This window comes from Triplophysa rosa, linkage group LG17 (assembly GCF_024868665.1).
Source record: "Triplophysa rosa linkage group LG17, Trosa_1v2, whole genome shotgun sequence".
Lineage (NCBI taxonomy): Eukaryota > Metazoa > Chordata > Actinopteri > Cypriniformes > Nemacheilidae > Triplophysa > Triplophysa rosa.
The window spans coordinates 3,185,227-3,202,803 of NC_079906.1; the positions used below are offsets into that span (position 1 = coordinate 3,185,227).

Genomic DNA, 17,577 nt, shown 5'->3' on the forward strand with positions numbered 1-17,577 from the left:
ATTTATACCAAGTTATTTGGCAATATTCATTCACACTTATTTTCACAATTTTAAATATAACATATGATAGAAGCCTATACTATTGTATAGTTTCATAATTATGTAAAAATAATACACTGTTTGTAAATCCATTAATGATTTCAAAGTAATATTGCAATAACTGTAGCTATTACGTTTAAGGGGGAAAAGTCAAGAAAATTACATGCGGCAACTTCCGTTGTTATGGCAACGCATCGTGTGTGGAATATTGTCAAGTGAAGCGCTGCTGATGTCGGTGATGTGACTGAACTGATCTTGGGAGGCGCGCGCGTTCATGAGGGGGAATCGACCGTTCGTTCTCCCGGTCATGTAACACGACATCTCTCCGGCTGGCGACACGAGCGACCTGTAACCGACACTACGACCTCTCAGGCAACGATTGCGCTATTGCTTTGCTATGCGAAAGCGAGAACCATGAAAATGCTTCGTCTCCGGAGCCCGAGCATCTCCTCTTTCCCGCAGGAGGTTCAGTGCACGGTGCGGCTGCTCGACGACTCCGAGATCGCGTGCAGCATCCAGGTACCGTACGCGCGAGCGCATGTTTATCAGTATGCTCGCGCTCAGTGATACCATGGACTCCCTTATTTATTGTCTTTATTGCGATTATAAACATGTGGTAGGAGCATATTGTTTAATATAGGCCGGGTTCAATTGGTTTCTAGTTGTATATGTATATCCGTGCTTGTTTATATGGCAGACGCCTAGGGAGTGATGACGCTTTCGTCATGGTTTGCTCGTTACCGTCATTGTATTGAACATTATAACAGTTACGCCCTTGAATTAATGTGTAGGCTTAAAATACAAAAATATTTCATTCATAATACATAGATTTATGGTAAATATGAATATGGGAACCGTTTGCTCATGTTTCAGTGTGTAATTGAATAGTGTTAGAGCTTTTGAAACAGAAAGAGACTGATGAAGTGTGTCTTTTCTCATCTTTCTTTCCAAAGTGAGAAAGGTAAACGTAAGGATGTGCTAGACACTGAATATGTACCGCTTCTTTACAAATAGAACTGTTTGTTCATGTGAAGTCTTGAAAAGAAAAGTCTCATCGTTTTAGAGTACTTGACAACAAGCCTTGCAAACAATTTTATGTCTTGTAAACACTTAAGACTTTGCATTTATAGAATGACTTACTTCTCTTACCAAGCCATTAACATTGCCACGCCATATTTTTAGATATGCGGAAAAAAGCCAGTGGCAGTATTGTACATAGTGGCTGTTTCACGTAAGTGATGCCGAAAGATCCTGTGAATGAGTCAAATGTCAATCCAAATGAGCAAACCTTTGTGAGGGTTTGTAGGAAAAACAGTTTTTAGAAAAAACATCAATATCAATATACTGTAGATACATTTCTAAAATCCATCCAAGGCAGTCTTAATAAAGTAATTGTCATTCACCTAAACGTGCATGTGTTTGATGATGATAAACTCAGTTCAGTTCAGTCTAATAATAGATGAAATTCTAGTTCTTTTCAGTATTATTGTTAGTACATTTACATTTGCGCATTTGGCAGACGCTTTTATCCAATGTGACTTACATTGCATTATACTATACATGTGCTTCTAAGTATGTGCATTCCCTGGGATCGAACCCATGATCTTACGCCATGCTCTAACCAGGGTTACAGGAAAGTATTCAAACATCTGCACTAATGTAAGTGCAGTCTAATGGAAGCCACATCCATTTCCAGGCTTATGTTTTGAGAAAACCACACACTGTGAGGATAGAAAAGGACAGTGAGGATAGAAAATTGCAGCTTGAGTGAAAAAGCTAAAACAAGTTATTACCAAGTTTTGCCAATGTTCTTAAAGGGCAATTGGTGACTTATGCTTTCCACTTTCCCATATCTGGGAATGGGAAGTGATGTCTCTTTACCATTCCCCATCAGTCGATGTGATGCTTATAAACTTTTGAGCTAAAAAAGTGAGCATTCTGTTTGATCTTATGAATATTTCAGAATGTCACGAGGTTCTAATGGCTTCTTGTTCTGTAATGGAATTCTGCTGCATATTTCATGACCATCCTCGTAGACAAAGGCTTCATCTGTGCACTTTTACATGCTATAAGCACTCAGTTCTTACTTTTGTATAACCTACAAGTAGTTCTAAATGGTGAATTTATGTCTCATGTGTTGTTTGCACTGTGTATGTCGGTGTTCTTATTTAAGAACATGTTATAAATGGTCTGTTTTTGGTAATACATTTTTTAATAAGCAGTATATTTTGTACATTTTATTTCTCACAATTAAGCATTTCTCATGCAACGTTGCAATATTTTGTACATACTGTATGAATTAAATATAATCTCTCTGAGAGAACAATAATAAATGCAAGTTTAAAACAATTATCATAAGTCACTTAAAAATGTTACTCATCCGGGCAGCAGAAAATATCCATGCATCCACGAAAATACTTTAAAGTGTGTTTCGGTTATAGTATACATTTAAAAGAAATGCTGACCTTAATCAAAAACAGTTGCTTGTGTTGTTCCCTAATATACCTAATTAAAAAAATATATATTTATCTTTTCATTGTTAGTGCTTTAAATGGAAATTAATAAATATTTTGTTGGTATTTTGTAGACTTTTCACAGTATGTATCATACTTAAAGGGGTCATATGACACGGCTAAAACGAATATTTTCGTTTGTTTTAGATGTAATGCAATGTGTATACACGATTTAAGGTTAAAAACGCTGCATTTACCACACACGGTGCATGTTTGTATCTCCTCTTTGCCCCGCCTCTCTGAAGTGCACAGATTTTTTACAAAGCTCATCGCTCTGAAAAGCGAGGTGTGCTATGATTGGCCAGTTAACCAGTGTGTAGTGATTGGTCGAATACTGCAAGCCTGTGACGGAACTGTGACGCCTCTTACTATATTTGGAACATCAGGTTCCAAAGCAATTGTGCTGACAGGTACGCTCACCTTACTTGCATATACATTTAAGCAGTCTTTGTCAAATCATACCACGAACTGATGTAGATTTGTGGGGGTGTGGTTACACGAGACGTTTCAGGCAGGTCTGCGTGAGCATTCGCTTTTAGATAGAATGCATCTTGTGTTCCGACACTTTAATTTTTTGCAATTTTACGTGTCTAATACATGCATGGGCAACTTATGACACCAAAGACACAGAAAAACATGTATTCGCACCATATGACCCCTTTAAAAGTCATGTTGCTGAAGTCCAGATGAACAATATAACTATATAAAACCCAAAATAAAATAAACCCAAATGACTGTTATAATCAAAGAAGCTGTCTACACTACAAGTACACCGATTAAAACAGAAACATTCTAGCTTTGTCATGTCAGCTGCTTGCAAAGTGTGTATTGTTCAAACAATAAAAAAGATCCCAACATTAAAAAGCAATTAAAACTAAATGAGATGTCTGTGTAATAATTGTGGGTCAATGCTCACTCATGGCTTGAGTGTGTCTGGAGTATTCTCTGTGTCTGAGGGACGGATATCTCATGTTTTATTAAAGTAGATCATGATCTTCTGAGTGGCTGCTACATCACTCATGTGCTACAGATTCTGCACTGAGACTCTTGCTCAGCAAAGCTGGATAAAATTAAGTCATTAGAGCATTTTTGGAAAATAAGTAGACGTGTGTGCCTCTACGGGACATAGAATGGCAACAGTTCAACAGATTAGATCAACATACGTAGGTCTTACAAGCATTTTAAGTCTTTCTGACTCAATTCTGACCATTTCTTTCTCATTTTTTGTTGGTATGCTGTATTATTGCATGCGTATCTGTCTTAGTGGCTTTGAAACTATCATGAATTACGCTGGAAGAACCCAATAGCAGGCAGCCGTGGTGATGCTTTAACAGAAAACGTTTATTTAAAGACAAGAATAAAACAAAAACACTATAACCAAAGACTTCTTAAAAGATAAACAAAAACTTCCCACAAGGGGGCAAAAACAAGAACTAAACAACATAAATCAAATCAATTAACAAAACGGGCACGGTAGGACAAGACAAGGCAGGAATACGACAAGGCAGGAATACGACAAGGCAGGAACACTGACCATAAACAAGAGACTACATACAGGAAACAATGAACCGACACAGGACTAGAAATACACAGGGTTTATAAAGGGGAAAACAAACGAGGGATGATAACACAGGGAGGGTGACGGGCAGGTGACAGGGATCAAACACTAAGGAGAAGCTAATGAGGTAATGAGAGGGCGGGGCTAGAAGACGCGACATCGGAGAGAACGCATATTATTGTCAAAAGGACAATAATATGTTTCTCTCCACATATAACCAAAGGCTTTGTCACGGCTCTGCCACAGGACCAAGAAAAACATGACTAAGTGAGGCAGAGCCATGACAGAAACAGGGCCCAAAAGTGCCCTTCACGTTTTTGGTCATTGTAGAGCTTTTTCACAAAACCAAATCTACTGTAGCTGTTTTGTTGCACTTTTTTTTATAAAATAAGTGATAAATCTCTTTTGAACACATTCTGAATCAAAGTTCAAATATAAAATAGGTTAGTTAGAGTGAATGTGAATTTGTGACAGCTGCCAGTTAACTCTTTTAAAAACAACATTTTAAATAATCAGTTTATTAAATAGAAATGAGTAAACATTACCTTAATACTTATTACCTTAAAGTTTCCGTGAATCAGAATTTGCAATCGTTGTTACTTCCACATTTTGACGCATTTCTGAGTGAAATGGAATTTCTATTGAGAAAAACAGTGGGCTTTCGTCAGTTTGATTGGATGTATAAAAACAGCCATTGCATTTTGAAATGGAACTGGCAGCAGAGGGGGAGGAGTTAACGGATGCTCCACCCAAGCCGTCTAACATACGTCATTTAAGATGGATAGTCATTACAGGAAAGTGCATTTTCAGAATTTAACTAAAGATTATGAGGGCACACAAAATTTAAAAAGAGAATGACCCACATTGATGAACTATTTACAATAAACGCTGCAATATTTCATGAAAAAATAGGCATTGCAATTTTTAATTTAACTGGGACTTTAATAAAGATTTTCTGACATTGTTTTATAATAGCAGTGTTATTTGAATTATTTTTGGAGTAACATGTAAATAATATTTATGAAGATGGTTGATAAATATGGTTTGTGAATATGGTTCAGATCATTTAGTACCATGGTATTAAAAACGAATGGCATCACTAAACTATGGCATTAGCACAATTCTTTTGTCGAAGGTCAAGACATCTTGACATATTATTAGTCACATTGAAACTTCACGACATGCTGCCCTTGCTCATCCTAAAAAACACAATGGCATCATCATTGATTAAATCTTTCTATTTCTGTATTGCACCGAATGCAATTAGCCTCATCTGTAGAAATGTATCCCTCATTCTCTCTTTTGGTCAATAAACGTCCAAAAAGAGCAAGGAGAGAAGGCGGTGTTGTGGTTGGAGGCATGCTTACATCAGACTATAAATAGCACTTATGCTATTCTTATCCTCCTTCTCCATGTTTTTTGATGATTTTTTGCAAGAATAACTGAGGAATGAAAAGAAGGTCAATAAAACATAATAAAAGAGTGAGGAGAGCAGAGGAGAGTCAAAGGGAGGAAACGAGGGATGAGAAATAAGAGAAAGGTGAGAAAAGAAGAGGAGAGTCAAACGGAGGAAATGTGAGAGGAGCAGAGGACAGTCAGAGGGAGAAGATGAGAACGCAGCAATAAGAGAAGAAGATCAGAGACTAGGGAGGAGATGTGAGGGCAGGAGAGGACACACACACTGATATATGTCACTCACGTGCATATAGCAGCCCACCGAAAGCATTCAACACTTCCCATTTCAACATATTTCATTAAAGGGGTCATATGGCGCAAATACGTGTTGTTCTGTGTCTTTGGTGTGTTATAAGTTGCCCATGCATTTATCAGACACGTAAAATTGCAAAAATTAAAGTGTCGGAACAAAAGATGCATTCTATCTAAAAGCGAAAGCTCACCCAGAACTGCCTGATACGCCTCGTATAACCACACCCCCTCAAATCTACGTCAGTTCGTGGTATGATTTGACTAAGACCGTGCAAATGTATACGCAAGTAAGGTGGGCATACCTGTCAGTACAATTGCTTTGGAACCTGATGTTCCAAATATGGTAAGAGGTGTTATAGTTCCGCCACACGCTTGCAGTATTCGACCAATCACTACGCACTTGTTAACTGGCCAATCATAGCACACCTCGGTTTTGTAAAAAATCTGCGCGTTTCAGAGAGGCGGGGCAAAGAGGAGATACAAACATGCACGGTATGTGGAAAATACAGCGTTTTTGAACCTTAAATCGTGTATAAACATTGCATTACATCTAAAACAAAAATTTAATATTCGTTTTAGCCGTGTCATATGACCTCTTTAAATAACACTGACTGAACATTATTTGTAGTTAAAAATATTATAATTACAACATAATTACACTGTTGGTATCAGCCGAAATGAATAATGATGCCGTTACCCAAAATGTCATTGTAATGATTACATATGACACAACCACAGATGTTTTTAATTCATTGATCCTATCCTAAACACTTAAAGAAAAAGCACGTCTTCACAGTCCAGTTGGTCTCTGAAATAGTATTGCTGATATTTACATTTTAAGCAATAACTTTGTTGTGTCACGGTCCTGCCGCCTTGTTTCTGAATTTCTAGTCGTGTGGCAGGATCGGGACAGAGCCCTTAGGTTTTATGTGAGAAAGCCATGAGTTGTTTACGTTTTTACATCTCATGTGCTTTCTCGTGTCTCGTCATTGGCCCCGCCCCTCTCGTTCCCTGTATAGCTCTCCTGCCGTGTCTCATTACCCTCACCTGTCCCTCGTTATTATCCTTCGTTTGTCTCTCCTATAAATGCCCTCATGTTTCTTTGTTCTGTGCTCGTGGATTGTATGTGCTTGTCTGTGCCAGTGTCCTGTTGCTGTCTAAATCCCAAGTCAAGTCGAGTCTTTGTGAGTTTGTTAGTTAGCGTTTGTATAGTGTTGTTCTTTTACCCTGTCTTAGTTTATATTTGTCCTGTCAGCGTTAGTATCTAGTTTTGTTGGTTTGCCCCATCGTGGGTGTTTTGTTTTGTGTCTTTTGTTAAGAATAAAAGCCTTTGGTGTTAACCCCTTCACACCTGCCTGCATCTGGGTTCTTTTCCACGCCAAACGTGACAGAATCCACGAGCCAGAACCGAACCCAGCAGGCAAGATGGAGGCAAGGCGATCCAGGCAGGCTCATCTCCTCTGCGGTCTGCGACAGGGCTACTCCGACGTGTTCAATTCAATTCAATTCAATTTTATTTATATAGCGCTTTTCACAATGTGCATTGTTCCAAAGCAGCTTTACAGGAGCAAATAAGAAAAACACAGAAAGGTAAAACACAGCACAGTGCACGGTGTTTATAGACCAAGCAAGATCATTATAATAAATAATATCTAATAAATAAATGAATAAATAAATAAATAAATGCAGTCTCCCGGTGAGCAAGCCAACACTGCACTGCTCTGCTGTGGCGAGGAACCCAAACTCCAAAGCTGAATAATGGAGAAAAAAAAACCTCGGGAGAAACCAGGCTCAGCCGGGAGGGCCAGATCTCCTCTGACGTGTCATGGCTGCACTCAGTGACCCCGACCAAAGCCACCGAGCAACGTCCACGAAGAACAGGGAGAGCCCACGAGCCGCGACCCAGGAAGCCCCACCCGCCGAAACCGTGCAGGTCCAACCCGGTCTCATTCCGCGATCAACAACCGACAACAGAGGGACAACCAGGGAAAAGTAGTAATGGCATAATTAACTTTATTCCTCTGTTGTCCGACATCGACCACAAAACAAGACCAACCAGACCAGATCCACACAGTCCCAACAAATGAAACGCCCCGAACCACAACCAACAAGCCCCCCCACTCCCCACAACACCCACCCAGCTACCTCCAATCAAAGTCACTGAGTGCAGCCATAACTTCAAACTGCTGTCGTGTGATGTAAGTTTAGCATTAAATACCAAGTATTGTAAATTTAGCATTTATGTGACAGGTAGTCCGTCTTTGCTCTCGGTTGGGGATGGAATTGTCTGAGCTGGGCCGGCCAGATGGTCGCCTTTTTCTTGGGTGGTGATGGAATTGCCTTGGATGGAGCTGGATGGTCAGTCAGTCCGCAGGCTCTCGCAGGAGGATGGCACGGGATTTTCAGATGTAGCTGGCGTAATCTCTAGTTGTGGATGGGCATATGACGTTCATCTGGGTCTGGCGGAATCTCTCCCTACCTCGGGATGGGCATCCCGAGGCGAGGGCAGAAACAGAAAGAGAATAATTAGCGTAGCTGCTGTTCATTAGCTATGTATTAGTGAATGCTTGGCTGAAAAGATGTGTCTTTAATCTAGATTTAAATTGGGAGAGTGTGTCTGACCCTCGAATAGTATCGGGGAGGCTATTCCAGAGTTTAGGTGCTACGTATGAGAAAGCTCTACCCCCTTTGGTGGATTTAGTTATTCTAGGTGTTATCAAAAGTCTGGAGTTTTGAGATCTTAGAGAGCGTGATGGGTTGTAGTGTGGTAGAAGCTCTGTTATGTAGGTAGGGGCTAAACCGTTTAAGGCTTTATAAGTAATTAAAAGAACTTTAAAGTCAATACGATACTTAATGGGTAACCAGTGAAGGGTTGATAACATTGGGGTTATGTGATCGTATTTTCTGGACCTGGTTAGAACTCTGGCAGCTGCATTCTGAACTAACTGTAGTTTGTTTATTGATGCTGCAGGACAACCACTAAGCAGTGCATTACAGTAGTCAAGTCTTGAGGTCACAAATGCATGAATAAGCTTCTCTGCGTCAGCCACACATAAAATATTTCGCAATTTGGCAACATTTCTAAGGTGGAAGAAGGCTGTTTTTGTGACATTTGAGATGTGATTTTTAAATGACAGGTTGCTGTCTAATATAACGCCAAGGTCTTTAACTGTATTTGTTGGAGTAACAGTGCAGCCTTCAATTTGCAGGTCATAATCCGAAATATTCTGCTCACGTGTCTTTGGTCCGATAAGTAATATTTCTGTTTTATTAGAATTTAAAAGAAGGAAATTACAAGTCATCCAATGCTTTATATCGTCGATGCACTCTGCCAATTTGGATAGTTGGAAGGAATCATCTGGTCTTGATGAGATATATAGCTGAGTATCATCTGCATAACAGTGGAAGCTAATTCCATGTTTTCTAATAATGTTTCCAAGGGGCAGCATGTATATGGAGAATAGCAAGGGTCCTAAAACCGATCCCTGAGGTAATCCATAATTTACTTGCGTTAGATTTGATGATTCCCCATTTAAATGGACAAATTGATGTCTGTCTGATAAGTAAGATCTGAACCATTGTAGTGCCTGTCCCTGAATACCGGTATAATTGTGTAAGCGATCTAGAAGTATTTTATGGTCTACAGTATCGAACGCAGCACTAAGGTCGAGCAGGACTAGGAGTGAGATGTTACCTTTATCTGATGCTATAAGCAGGTCGTTTGTAATTTTAACGAGCGCAGTTTCAGTACTATGATGCGGTCTAAAGCCTGACTGGAATTTTTCGTGTATGTCATTATTTTGTAAGAAAGAGCACAACTGAGTGGACACTACTTTTTCTAGTATTTTAGACAGGTAAGGGAGATTTGAAATCGGTCTATAGTTTCCTAGTTCATTGGGGTCTAAGTTTGGTTTCTTGATAAGAGGCTTAATGACGGCCAGTTTAAAGGGTCCTGGGACATGGCCTAGATTAATTGACGAGTTGATAATGTTATAAATGGGCTCAATTGCAACGGGTAATAACTCTTTTAATAATTTAGTTGGTATGGGGTCTAATAAGCAAGTTGTAGGTTTAGATGTTGCAATAAGTTTAATTAAATCTTCCTGTTTTATAGGTGAAAAACACTGTAGCCTTTCTTTTGGGGCGATGGTTGGTACTAATTTATAGGACAGACTTGGAGGTTGAGTTTTTACTATTTTGTCTCGTATGTTTTCGATTTTCTCTGTAAAAAAATTCATGAAATCATTGCTACCAAGGTGCGGCGGAATACCCAGGTCAGGTGAAGTCTGTTTATTTGTTAGTTTAGCAACTGTACTAAATAAAAACCTTGGATTGTTTTTGTTAGTTTCTATGAGGTTACGGAGGTGCTCAGCCTTTGCTGCTTTTAGTGCCTTTTTATAACAGTTTGCACTCTCTTTCCACGCAATTTTAAAGACCTCTAATTGGGTTTGTTTCCATTTGCGCTCCAGTTTACGTGTTTCTCTTTTAAGGGCGCGAGTGGTGCTATTGTACCATGGTGCTGCGTTTTTCTCATTAATCTTTTTTGACTTCATAGGTGCGACAGCTTCTAATGTATTAGAGAAAATAGTGCCCAATTTGCTGGTCATGTCATCGAGCGATTCTATATTTATTGGTATGGTTATTAAAGGAGTCAGATCTGGCAAGCTCTTTGTGAAACTATCTTTAGTAGTCGAGGTAATTGTTCTACCCTGTCGATAACGAGTTAAACGGCTGATTTCTGCAGTGCGCAGTGTACATGTTATAAGATAGTGATCAGTGACATCGTCGCTTTGAGGTATAATATCTATATTGGTTAGATCGGCTCCGTGAGATATAATCAAGTCTAGTGTATGATTAAATCGATGAGTGGGTCCATTGATGTGTTGTGTTACTCCAAAAGAGTGTAATAGCTCTGTAAACGCCACTGCTAATGCATCGTTAGCACTATCTACGTGGATATTAAAGTCTCCGACAATTAGTACTTTATCAACGTTAACCAATAGGTCCGATAGGAAGTCCGCAAACTCTTTCAGAAAATCAGTGTAGGGACCAGGGGGTCTATACACTGTAGCCAACGTACAAGAAAGCAATGGTTTTTTACTGTCAATTGGAACAATTATGTTCAACGCAAGCACTTCAAATGATTTAAATTTATGCTCCGTTCTCTGAGTTACAGTAAGAAAGTCTCTAAAAATTGTTGCGACACCGCCACCTCGACCAACCGCACGTGGCTCATGCATATAACAGTAGCTTGGTGGTGTACACTCATTTAGACCGTAATAATCATTTGGTTTAAGCCAGGTTTCGGTAAGGCAAAGCATATCAAAATTGTTGTCTGTGATCATTTCATTTACAATAACTGCTTTTGAATTTAGTGATCTAATATTTAGTAGGCCGAACTTTATGAGTTTGTTTTGGTCGTTTATTACATTGTCCTCAGGTTTAATCACGATTAGATTTTTTCTCTGAGATTTGGCTATTTTGTTATTTTGTAGTATTATTCGGGGGACAGACACAGTCTCTATGCATTTGGAAGCAGTAACATTTATAACAGATGAGTGGGAGGAACACAGACTATGGTTAAAGTTTTGACTTACCGCTGGGAGACGTAGTCAAGCGGTGCGTAGCGTCTTTGAGATGTTGTCAGACAGAAGAACCGCTCCGATGCTGCTGGGGTGCAGGCCGTCAGGGCGGAAGAGCCTAGGTCGCTCCCAGAACAGATCAAAATTATCAACAAAGAGCAGCTTCTGTTCAATACACCATGACATCAACCATTTATTTAGAGCAAATAGTCTACTGAACTTTTCATTCCCTCGTCGGTAGGTAGGAAGCGGCCCTGATACGATGATCCTCGCTGTGGGCGATGCGTTGCGTACCGTCTCGATCAGACTCCTGAAGTCCCTCTTCAGGATCTCCGACTGCCTCATCCTGACGTCATTCGCCCCCGCGTGCAGCACGACAGCTCCGACGTTAGCATCGTCCTTCAGGATCGCAGGTACCTGCGCAGAGACATCAAGAACACGGGCGCCAGGAAAACAATGAGTGTGCACCTTACCTTTAGTGGAGGAAGCGCGTACGTTCCGGACGATTGAGTCTCCGATGACCACAGCGTTGCATTCCGTCTCGCAGAGGGCGGCAAAGCGGTTCCTGGTCGGGATCTCGAAGACCGGTGGCGGCGGTTGGGTCATCGCTCCAGTCCTGGCTCGCGCCTTTCGCCGTGGTTGTGCCGGTGCAGGAGTGAAGTTCATTTGGGCTGACCGTGTTCTCGAAGCCTGGGCTCTGTGCAGAGAAACACGCGGAGTAGAAGTGGAAGGAGTATTAAAATCGCGATGAAAACTTACCGCGGATTTGCGAGCGTCGGCTCTGGATGTTTCCAGCGCCGTTTTTCGTTCTCGCAGCCGTGACTGCTTCTCTAGTAGATCCTGGATCTGCTTCTCCACAGCCTCCAGTTCCGACTGAAGTGCGATCGTTTCCTCATCTGCACACAGAGGTACAGACACATCTGAAACATTAGCCATCAGTGATTTAATAATGAGAACAGTGTGTTAAGCAGTAAGCAGGCAGGCTGGGAATGCTAACAGCCTGAGGCTAATAGCGAGTGATCCGATAAAAATAAATTATCTGTGCGTTTAAATACGATTTTGGTATGGGATATATTTAAGGATATGTTTTACCCTCGGAGGATAACAATTTAAAACACAAGTCTTAAGATATAACAAGAAGACGTGTTGGAGTTCACTGATCGATTCTTCGAGACCGCAGGGGAGATGGTCCACGACGAAACGGAACAGATGGCGATGTTCAACGGCGGTCTGAATGAACCGCTGTCTCGGGAAGAGATGAGGATGCTGAGACCGCTGGGCTTCACGGACATGATTAGGTATGCCATGAATCGGCCGGAGCCCAGGGTCTCAGTCCAACCCAATCTTTCTTCCCCACTGGCGCTATCCCGGAGGGTGGCGTTATGCAAATCGGGGTCATCAGCACGACCGCACCATCCATCTCTCCCCCGGCAGCTCCTCTTCCGCCCATCAGCATCCGTGGCCGGCGTAGACGAAGGGAGTCGTGGGACTCCCCGTCCGACTCCTCTGGTATGGAGGTAATCGGGCTCCCCATCGCTTCTCTCCAGCCGGCCACACGTCCTGTGGGCCGGGCGAAGAAGACGAAGCCGAGGAGGGAGATGCTGAACGCTGCCCAGCCGCCAGTGAGCGCTGCCCAGCCGGCGTCCCAGCCGATGATCCAGCCGGCGTCCAGTCCGGTGCAGCCGGCGTCCAGTCCTGTGTCCAGTCCTGTGTAGTGTTGTCACGGTACCAAAATTTCAGTAGTCGGTACCAATACCAGTAAAATTCCACGGTTCTCGGTACCAATTTCGGTACTAAAGCAAAACACCAGTACATGCTAATTGAAACACAATTTTATTAATAAAGCTCATTGTTAATATAAATGTATAGAAAGCAATGCCATTTTGTATACATGAAGTATAAGTTAATTGTTGCTGAAACGGTTGTGTGCTCTCTGCTGATGCTGATGAACATCCGCCTCAGTCTGCTGCTGTATAAGACCAACAGAATAAACTTCAGTAAGTCAACTGACTGAACAAACATCCATATGCAATATTAAAACAAACATCAGTTTTTATACTGCATTTACACAAGATTACTTACATTAAGGTAACTGTATATTAAAATAATAAATGCAACAGATAGATTTTTCTTTAGTTTAAATGTGGCTTTTTAAACCTAATAGAGTTATCTATCCAAGACATACACATTGCTAGTCATACAGTTAGTATGCTAGTTTTCTAGAACATAGATTTCAGATAGGCCTATATAAAATAGGTACTGTAAACCCCATCCTGTCCTCCCATTTATTTTACCCCATTACAGTTATAAAAGCATTATATGGTTAATAAGGACACTTGACTGGTTTAGCATTGGCGCTAACAAATTAACACGCAAACAGGGACGTTTATTTTAATGTAACCTTTAATTTAACATATGATATAACATTCATAATGCAAACACGAACAGAATTTAAAACTTGCCGCTTGAACTTGTTAACTTAAATCCGGATGTTTCCTCATTTCACCACAAAACTCTGTTTGTTTTCTTCGTGATATGACTTTAATCTGAAGTATTTCTGTGCGCATCTCTTGTGGATCGGAGCCGCGCTTATCCGCTCTTCACGTCTTATTGCGTCTATGAAAAGTTTCCGAGTGACAACCTGTCAGACAGAGCATCAGCACCCGGTTGACCCGGTATGTCGGTGGTACCGGGTCTTATGAAAATGAGGTACCGACAACTTTTTTATTTTTAGGTACCGACTTGGACCCGAAGTACCGGTACTTTTGACAACACTAGTCCTGTGTCCAGTCCTGTGTCCAGTCCGGTGTCCAGTATTGTGCCCAGCCCGGTGCAGTCGGCGCCCAGTCCTGTGTCCAGTCCGGTGTCTAGTCCGGGGTCCTGTCCTTTCCAGCCGGTGCAGCAGCCGGCCTTCCAGCCGGCGACTCAGCCGGCAGTCTGCCCGGTCTCTAGCCGGGTCCCGCCGACAGCCAAGTCGGCCGCCACTAAGCCTCCCGGGACTTCGCGCTCCTAAGCGCCGCCCCGGGCAAAATCTTCCCCTCCCAGCCCCAATCCCTTTGGACTTCCACCTTTTGGGCTTCCCCCATAAACTCTGGGTTGGTCCCACCCCCCCTCCCATGTTTGTTATTTTTGATGTCCCACCCTAATCCCGTTGTTGTCCTGTCATGTCTGCCGTTGATTTTGTTTTCCATGTTTTGTCTGTTCTTGTCTATGTCCCAGAACAGACAAAACAGTCATGTCTTGTTTGTCAACCCCTTGGTGAACACCTGGGGGGTTCATTAAGGGGGGGGGGGGGGCTCTGTCACGGTCCTGCCGCCTTGTTTCTGAATTTCTAGTCGTGTGGCAGGATCGGGACAGAGCCCTTAAATTTTATGTGAGAAAGCCATGAGTTGTTTATGTTTTTACATCTCATGTGCTTTCTCGTGTCTCGTCATTGGCCCCTCCCGTTCCCTGTATAGTTCTCCTGCCGTGTCTCGTTACCCTCACCTGTCCCTCGTTATTATCCTTCGGTTGTCTCTCCTATAAATGCCCTCATGTTTCTTTGTCCTGTGCTCGTGGATTGTATGTGCTTGTTCCTGTCTGTGCCAGTGTCCTGTTGCTGTCAAAATCCCAAGTCAAGTCGAGTCTTTGTAAGTTTGTTAGTTAGCGTTTCTATAGTGTTGTTCTTTTACCCTGTCTTAGTTTATATTTGTCCTGTCAGCGTTAGTATCTAGTTTTGTTGGTTTGCCCCATCGTGGGTGTTTTGTTTTGTGTCTTTTGTAAGAATAAAAGCCTTTGGTGTTAACCCTTTCACGCCTGCATGCATCTGGGTTCTTTTCCACGCCAAACGTGACATGTTGATTTTGTTTTTACTTTATTGTTAAACCAATTATTTTTTATATTGTCAGCATTTCTAACATCCATACCATTAAATACTGCTTTATGTTCCACACAAGATCAAAAATGTATTTACATGAATTTATTTAGCTGCATATCTTATAACAAATATTGAAAAAAAACAGAAAATAACTGATCACATTTTTGGTCAGTCATTCTTGCTGACAGTCTGTCAACATGCAGTACTGTTTGTTCCTTCCAAAATGCAAGACAGCTACAAGGGATGATGATAAAATAAAGATGTCCTATTCAAAGACCTTTATACCATTAGACCTTTATCATATCATATCATTACTATAACAAGAGATATATAGAGCAACAGATAAATTACATGGATAAAGGCATCGTCTTACCATATCAGGTCAGTTTCACTTCAGATCTGTTGTCAACATGATCCACTTTCCTGTCTGCAGGACTTAGAGGGCAGAGAGAAATGCTTCTATGGTTTCAACATTGTTCCCATTATAGGCCTAAATATAATTTGGACCTGATCCTCAGCACCACTGGAGAATCAATTTTAAGAGCAAATTCACGATTTTATAATCTATATAAAATCCCTCCTTCCGAAACGCTCTGATTGGTAAAGCTGACCAGGTCTGTCGTGATTGGTTCTCCGCTTAGAGCATGTGCGCGAAGATGTCCCACCCATACCATATCAGCAAGCTTCCGCTTCTCAGGCTGTTGTGATTGGTCGGTGCCCCTCTCAGTGCACGTGTATTAATAAACTTTGGCTTTTAGCAATAAAAAGTGACAATGGCGTCAACTTCACTTCATTAGTTAAAAACATGTGGATCGATGTAACGGAGGTCTGCTAGTGCATGTGCAAACGTCAATCTTTGTTAGAGATCGCATTTTTTTTCCTACTACGGCGAGGGAAATGACACCGAACCGATTGGGTCAGACCGGTTATATTAATTAACCCTAATAACAGAAGCGTTAGTTTTGCCTTTTTATAATGGACCCAAGTTGGATAATAAAACAAGCAGATTGACCAGGAGACATTTGCAAGCAGGACTTCAAAGGACGTTTCATAGAAGTGTTTTAGAGGTATGCGCACACACACACAATATCAGTGTATTACACAGAACAGCTGATGTTAAAGTCATGGAAGCTATTATATGATCGTTGGTTATCTTAGAATGTGTGCAGCGGAATTCTTATTAGCAGCTGTAGGACTGTGATGAAAGTGAAAGTGTGCAGCTCAGTCAAATGTTTACAATCTCTGAGAACCAAACACTACTCCAGCGGCTCTTCCTCTTCTCTAAGGAAGGCCTCGCCCCTTTTTTGATGTATTCCTTTCGGCGGAGGTTATTAAAAGCACTCGGAATAGTGACATCATGTACCCGGGAAGTAGAGGGCTGTTGTCATGGTTCTGCTTCTTTTAGTCTTGGATTTCCTGGTCCTGAGGCAGAGCCATGACAAAGTCTTTGGTTATGTGTGGAGAGAAACATATTATTGTCCTTTTGACAATAATATGCTTTCTCTCCAGTGTCTCGTCATTGGCCCCGCCCCTCTCGTTTCCTGTATTATTTCCCGGCCGTGTCTGATGACCCTCACCTGCCCTGTGTCGTTATCCTTCATTTGTCTTCCCTATTTAATGCCCTCATGTTTCTTTGTCCTGTGCTCGTGGATTGCATGTGTATGTACTTGCGTTGGTAGTGTTTTCGTGTCATGTGCCCTGCTACCCTACCATGTGGATTACTGGTTTGTGAATACCCTTGTCTTGTCTTGCCTTGTCCTGCCTTGCTTTTCTTTTGATGTTGTGTCACATATAGTTTAGTTTGTTTTGCCCCATCGTGGGAAGTGTTTTGTTCTCGTCTTGTATTTTAATTGTTCTCGTGTTGACATGCCCTCGTGGGTTTTTGTTTTGTCTCCGTTGTGCTCCGTAGACACCTATTTCTTCCGTTAGTGTTCTTATTATTCTGCTTCTTCTTTTTCTTCTTCTGTCATGGAAGTCTATGGCAGCCCATAGCCCATGGGAAAGTTGTGAAATTGAATCGAATGTGATGAAAAGCATGCCAAAATGGATTTGATGCTGTATCTTTGCCAAACTTTTGTGTATCGACACGAAACTTGGTACAGGTCATCGCAGTCAACCCCTTCACCACCGCCTGCCTGCACTTGGGTTCTTCCGCCACGACAATCGTGACAGAATCCACTAGCCACAACTGAACCCAGCAGGCAGCCCCATGGACAGGCTCCCAACCAGCCGGTGGCCGTGTACCGGCAATCCGGTATGGTGGGAGGCATTAGCCTCCCAGTCACACGCCGGAGGTGGCCCGTTCCCGGCCCAGTGCCATCG

At 41.8% G+C, this 17,577-nt stretch overlaps 2 protein-coding genes across 3 annotated transcripts in view; one reads left to right on the forward strand and one right to left on the reverse strand.

Annotated features, from left to right (window-relative positions):
• Nucleotides 1–257: 257 nt before the first annotated feature.
• The window catches only part of frmd3 (FERM domain containing 3), a 76,485-nt gene continuing 59,165 nt past the window's right edge, over nt 258–17,577 (forward strand). The window contains exon 1 of the mRNA XM_057357471.1: nt 258–558. Coding sequence (XP_057213454.1) covers nt 454–558 — 105 coding nt within the window. The 5' untranslated portion in view covers nt 258–453. The remainder of the gene's footprint in view (nt 559–17,577) is intronic.
• LOC130568538 (uncharacterized) lies at nt 11,316–12,525 on the reverse strand. Of its 2 annotated transcripts, XM_057357473.1 has the most exons (3): nt 12,159–12,525; nt 11,895–12,096; nt 11,601–11,816 (listed from the first exon to the last, which is right to left on the reverse strand). In XM_057357473.1, exons 1-3 carry the CDS (start codon nt 12,333–12,335, stop codon nt 11,788–11,790), a joined length of 408 nt encoding a protein of 135 aa, XP_057213456.1. In that variant the 5' UTR covers nt 12,336–12,525; the 3' UTR covers nt 11,601–11,787. The 2 variants fall into 2 exon arrangements, with proteins under 2 accessions (XP_057213455.1, XP_057213456.1); XM_057357472.1 differs by having other exon boundaries at nt 11,316–11,816; nt 11,895–12,519.

What these genes read in the sequence shown, in the direction of transcription:
- LOC130568538 (XM_057357472.1), bottom strand. Translation starts at nt 12,335, where the DNA reads ATGGCTAATGTTTCAGATGTGTCTGTACCTCTGTGTGCAGATGAGGAA. An exon ending in GAGACTCAATCGTCCGGAAC is followed by an intron (nt 11,817 to 11,894) that starts GTACGCGCTTCC and finishes GTCTCTGCGCAG; the next exon opens with GTACCTGCGATCCTGAAGGA.